The sequence below is a fragment of the Microchirus variegatus genome (genome assembly GCF_963457635.1).
Source record: "Microchirus variegatus genome assembly, chromosome: 11".
In the NCBI taxonomy this organism is placed as follows: Eukaryota; Metazoa; Chordata; class Actinopteri; order Pleuronectiformes; family Soleidae; genus Microchirus; species Microchirus variegatus.
Window position 1 is genome coordinate 13,618,168 of NC_139812.1, and position 6,692 is coordinate 13,624,859.

The 6,692-nt window shown below is 36.3% G+C and overlaps 1 protein-coding gene across 1 annotated transcript; it reads right to left on the bottom strand.

The window, feature by feature from the left end:
• Nucleotides 1-469: 469 nt before the first annotated feature.
• Nucleotides 470-907, bottom strand: atoh7 (atonal bHLH transcription factor 7; the record flags this gene model as incomplete). Its single annotated transcript, XM_083897292.1, has 1 exon — nucleotides 470-907. The coding sequence occupies one exon, from the start codon at nucleotides 905-907 to the stop codon at nucleotides 470-472; it is 438 nt and encodes a 145-aa protein (XP_083753418.1).
• Nucleotides 908-6,692: the final 5,785 nt, after the last annotated feature.

The window sequence follows — 6,692 nt, forward strand, 5'->3', positions numbered from 1 at the left end:
TCAAGTCATGAATTAAGAACAGGAGAAACATCTTTCATATAAATTTTTTTTTATTTTTTGATAAAAACAAACTATAATTCAACAAAATAGAGGTCTGCATGTGAAAAATAACATATTTTCCAACTCTACAAACATGTATTCAACACTTTGTCACATGTTGACTCAAACTATGCAACTAAGAGCACAATGATTTTCTCAGAACCAACTGAAAATTGCACAACATTTTAGGGGCCGTATCAAAAATAAGTGATAAAATTGCCTGTACAATCTATTGGTCATCATAATGACACTATTGCTGTACTTTGAACAAAAAGCTGCTCAACATTTTTCAAACAACGATCAATTTTTGAATGTCACACAAATACTAAAAATAAAATAAAATAATGCAATACATATGTATTTACTGTCTCCTGGACACGAGGAACTCACAGTCAACAAAACGACTGATTATCCAACACATGGCAGCAGTTTACACTTGGACCTGGTGTCCATCAAACTGATAGGGGAACGATGAGTGCATGTAGTCCTGTTCAGTCGGGGAGTCGTACCCCATGAGGCAGGGGAAGTTCTCAGGCTGCACACAGTCAAACTGCAGGTCCAGGTCCAGCCATTGCCTGTGAGGAGCGTTTTGCCTCCTGGTGTCTGTCAGGATCCGGTTCAGGGCCATGATGTAGCTGAGGGCCATCTGCAGGGTTTCATACTTGGACAGCTTTTTGTCCTGGCTCCACTGGGGGACCACTTTACGTAAGCAGTCGAAGGCTGTGTTCAAACCCTCCATCCTCTTCCTCTCTCTGGCATTGGCAGCCATCCGTCGCCTTGTGGTGGGCTCATACTTCTCTGGGCTCATGGAATCCATCTCTGAGGACTCGGATCCAGAGTCGGTGCAGCTGGGCCGCCGGGATTTCATGGTTTGAGTCAGTAGATTTGTCCAAGACGTTTCCAGGTTGAGGTTTCAGGGGTTCAGATGCTCCTCTATGTATGTCCAAGCTGTGTGTCCTTTCTGCTGAGTATTCACCAGCCTGAGGAGGACAAGGTGTCTCTGATCCAAGACACAGTGGAGGGTGCAGCTTTTATAAGATGGAGCCGTTTAACAGGTGGCAGCAGGTGGAGTCCCTGCTCCCCCACCCCAAATATTGTTCATAAAGAAACACACCCATACAGACTCATAAACACCCACACCCACTCTCACACAGAGGCACACACACACTCACACACACACACACACACACCCTCAGTGAACACACAAACAAAACCTTAATGAAATTCCAATTATCTTAGGCTGGGCGACCTGGCCGTGGCTTCACTCATAGCCATGTGTCACAAACACCAAAAGTGTACCATCTGGTATCGACTCATCATCACAGCTGATGATGCAAACAACTTTTTAAAAGGCTGAGTTGTGTGGATGTGGACGTTTCCCTGTTGTTGTTGTTTTTTTTTAGGAATAACAATCATACGTTGAGCGCTGAGGTTTCAAAATAAAAGAAAGAATCAACACATGCAAATGTCAGGTATTAGCAAAAATAATAATAATAAAAAAAACACATAATGTAAAAATGGCAATAAAAGCATCAGTTATATTTAAATGACCTGTTGAATTTTATTTTTGTTGGAGGTTTTTCAGATAAGAAGGAAGACAGAATAAAATCATAAGGAGGAAAAATGACCTTATTATACAGCAGAGTCCATATTTAGATGAATATTAGGTCAATGTAAAATAAACACATATTCATAAATGTTAAAATTACACTATAGATAGAAGATATCTTCAGAAAAAAAATGTGAAAAGTGAATTCTTCCATTTTAAAATAAATAAAAGTGTTTAAAAAAATAAATGCAGAATTTTATACTGTATATTTAAGCATACAGAATTTCACCTCGTTGTACAATAACTTTTTTTTATTTTATTTAATTCTTTCATAATCATATTAATGTTTTACCCCATTAAACATGTTACTTTTTCAAGTTTAGGAATATTACTGCATTTTTTAGATATCCCAGTCAAAGTCTCATACTGTACTCGTACTTTTGTGAAGTTACATAAGATGAAGAAGAAATTCCCTTTCACTTCCCATGCAACTGGCCTTTCTTCGTGTAATAATAATACCCATAATCTGAGATTAGCCCGAGGCTACAGAGTGTAAGTGTGGTCTGTAACCGGAGGGATTTTAACGGCACGTCAGCGGATTATAAGCCTCTAACAATATGGACCAAGATGGTGTAAAGATTTTTGAGCAGAAAAAAAAAAAAAAAAGAAAATCTCCACATGAAGCTGAGTGTAGTCTCTTCAGTTTGTCTGTGAGGACGATTGTCAGAGAATCACAGTATGTGGGATGATGCATTAATGCTCCTCGTGTGGTGGAGAGCACATGTGAAATAAATAATTGATCTGTGTAGTGGTCCGAGAGAATGGGACAGACAGAAGAATATGTCTGTCTGTCCATCCCATCTGGCAACAGTGAACGCTGTAATACAAGAGGCTCGACTCATTTGTCACACGTTTACTCTCCAAATGTGACACATCACTTACCACTGCTGTTACTTATACTCCGTTTTAAATTCAAATAGTGATTTATTTATTTTTTTGTTGCAATACACAGACTGTGACTGATTTCTGTGAACCACTGAAGCACAATAGAGTATGAAATATATTCTGAAAAAACAACTTTTACTTGGTGACATAGTTTAAGGTATATTATAAATATTGACTTTTATACAGTGCTTAATACATTTACTAGACCACCACACAAAGTCACAGCTGCCCTAATTTAACAGCATTGATGATTATCAAAATAATGTTTTTAAGTTTATGTTATGGTTAATACACCAGTATGTAGAAGCTCTTTAGTGGAAATGATATTTTTATTTTAATATATATTTATTATTGTTTCTAATTTACCGCTTTACAAAAGAAACCCTGCAAAAATAGTAAAGCATGTGATTATTTATTTATTTTTTATTTATATTTATGTCAAATTATAGTTATTTACTTGTATTCTTGAACAGAAACACTAGTTTTAGTGGTTGAATGTTGCTCTTGATTCATTTCTAACTTCTCAGAGAAGAAGCCCAGTGAGTCGGCTCAAATTAAAGGTGAATTTAGTTTGTCATTTGCCAATTAAATAGCAATAACATGTTTAGTTTTTCAAGTTTGATTTTTTTAGGACAAATTTCTCGTTTTTATGACGGAATGAACAAATAATAAAACATTTTACAATATCATGAAAACAAACAAATATGAAATGTGAATTCTTACATTTGAAAACAAATAAAAGTGCAAAATAAATGCAGAATTTCATACTGTATATGAAAACAGACATAATTTCACTTCACCCTTGAATAAAACAGTTAATTTAGTTTGTTATTTGCCACATAAATAACAATAAAAGTTTTAGTTTCAACATGTTTTTGAAAGATTTCTACAATATTTATGCTTTCTCGTTTTTATGTCAGGTGGTCTAATAGATTTGTTAAGCACTGTATATACTGTACTGTATTATACTATATATGTAGACTTTTTTCTGTTTTTCTTTTGAAATATTTAATGTTTTAATAACGTGAATATACATCCTTTTACTTTTCCTGAAGGAGCCGACTGTTTCTGCTGCTTTAATCTCTGCTGTGGTCGTCCTTTGTCGTGATGGACACACAGCTCCTGTCCCTGTGTATTGACAAACTGAAAGCTTGGGTGTCGAGGAGAGGAAAGGTTTATGAATGATTAATAACTGTCAGAGGCCCACAATAATACCCGTCTCTGGTACTGGGTCATGCACAAAAGCTGATGCTGTCTGTTCACTTTGGGGATGGACTGGTTAGCTGTGCAATTAGGCATATAATCCCATCTACCAGTTGGTTCATTGATTACAGATTGATGTAGTTTGCCAGCTGCTGTGTCTGAGGGCCTCGTCTCAGACGTGGCCTGGACCTTCCGTGTCTTCTTCTTCTTCTCTTTTTTTTTTTTTTTTCTCCTTAAAGGCAACCTTTGACATGATTGGCTTGTCTGAGTCCTGATGGGCTGAACCATTTCCTCTGTCCAAAGCCATATGTCGTGACTGGGGAGGGACCCGTCTGGCTCTGGCAGGAACTTGTACTCTCATAAATCCACATCGTCTTATGGAGAGATTAAGGCGCAGAGCGTATGTTTCTGTGCAGGAGAAAGTGTAAATCTTATTACCATCACAGGATTATAATCAAACGAGCAGCGTGTGAATAAGATCAGACTTTCTATTGTAACGCGAAAACAGCGCAAGTTAATATTCTGTTTTCGTGTGTGTAGACTTTACATTAGTATTATTGTGTTTATACAGCAATATACACGTTGAGTAAATACAGAAAATATAATTTGAATCATGGTTAGTACAGTCAGTACAAGTCAGCAGTAAGAATAAAACTATATAATACTATGAAAAAGAGGGGAAAGCGTTTTAATGTTTACAAGTCCTCAGATATTTACAGATTAGCAACACGTAGAGTGAAGTCAGTGAACAAGTAGGTCTGGCAGCAGCTGGTGAGACGAGGCTTGCAGTATAATTAGGTCACGGAAGGTGGATGTAATTTTATGCCTGTTTGAGCTCCTCTTCTCGTCTAATTGGACTCATTAACAAAGCTTAATTGGCTTCTGAGCGTTTCCCATTTGTTTTGGATGGGGCATCAGTTTAAGTTAACAGGTCTGTGATCAGTCTGCGATGGCAGATTATTTTAAATGATTTATGAACCGGCCGGACCATTAAGGTCATCTGGGTCAGGTTTGACTCTGTGTCCCCACAACAAGGACTGAACACGAGGAAGCTGCTCTCAGTTTTTATTCCCCAAATATCTGGAACAAACTCCCAGAAGAGAAGAGAAGAGTCCAGGCCTGATAAATCAATCAAGTTTGCCACTGTGTTTAACCCTTAAAGGTACTACTCAACCATTTGGTCGACCACTATATAAAAGTCAAAGTCACCATATAAAAGTCACTGTATCTCATTGAAAAATGCATCAAGCTGCACTCACTTACACTTAATGTCACTTCTGAATGTTGTACTTTATGAATTATGCAGACCAGGTTTATTATGAACAGACGTCTCAACCGTTTGGTAGAGGCCTGTATCTGAAATACTGTAGGGTCTACTTAAAAAAAAAAAATATTGTTGTTAATTATTGTATAAGTTAAATTAAAGAAGTAAATAAAAAAAACATTTGCTTTTTTTAAATAAAAATACAATTATCATCACTGCTGCACCTTCCTCTCTTTCTTTTACCTCTCTTTTTAAATGCTTTTATGCCTTTTATATATTTAATGCTGCTGCTGCTGTATTTAGCTTCCTTTTATTGTAAAGCACTTTGACCATGAGTCTGCAACCTCATGTATCAGAATAGCCATTTTTGACCCGTCTCCAGCACAAATAAAATTAATCTTGAGCCTTCAAACCTATTTGACCCATAAATGAAGAAAACATCAGAAAACTGTTGACATTTTGGTCAACAGTTGACAAAGAAGAGCACACAAGAGGCACGTGTGGGCCTATTTTGAAATGAAACACACAACTATACGTAGAGCGATTTGTGTCCTTCCATTATTTGTGAAAAATGGATAACAAATAAAAAGTGACCCACTTTGAAATAAATGAAATGAATATTTGAGAAAACCAAGCATGGATCCAAATGTGTAATTTGTCATTTAAGTTTTGGGAATGGCATTTTGTGGATGTTTATAAATATCATATTTGACGTAGACATAGGATGTGCCACATATTTTTAGTTGGCATTGGCAAAATTCTAAAACACTTTTATTTAATCATGTTCACTTTGAAAAGAAAAATGTCATCAAATTTAAAAAAACTCTAGAGGATGCAAACCCCTGCTCCAGACTAACTATCAAGCAGTGATAATGGTTCTCCATGCTGTCCATTCACCATGTTACAGCAAAGTAAACAAACTCATTTGAATAAATATAACTTTATTCTGAGAAAGACAAAACTATTATACAATGTGCAACTCTCTGTCAGCTGAGATGTGCTTTCAACCTCCAGTATGTTTTCACACACAAATCACAGCCTTTTATTGCTCAGTAAAAACCTCTAACGTTTTGGCGTCGCCAGTAAATTTGTCTAATTCCAAATTGATTCAGTAGTTTTTCGTCTAATCTCACTCATTTAAAGGAGATAAATTTTAGTCAATACAAGGTTAAATTCACCAGGAAGCAATAAAATAAAATAAAATAAAGTGTTTCAGTGTTTTAACTACAAACCGTGACTTTAACTCTTCTAGGAGAATATAATAACATACGGCTGTGAGCAGATGCAGTGTTTCTTTTATTATACAATATTGCATCTTCATCAGCTGTCGACATGCATGCACATAAAAAAAACATGGTGCAAAACTGTGAAATAAAAAGAATCCTTACTCTGAACTGATTTAAATGGCACCTTTAAATGTCTCAATATAATATTTCTGATTATTAACAATTAACTTATGACTACTTTATATATAAACAATAAAGAAAGCTACCAGTACAGGTACAGTGGCTTCAGAGAGATTTCACACCCCTTTATTTTGCAGCTCTGCAGCAGCAGCACGTTATTAACCAGGTCTTTATTCTGCAGCAGCAAGAAGCTGTGAAGAAGAAAAAGATCTCGTCTGTTGAGACAAACTGTCTAATATGTTTGAGGAGGTGAACAGCAGACGCTGTTTATCAGCTGGCTAACATC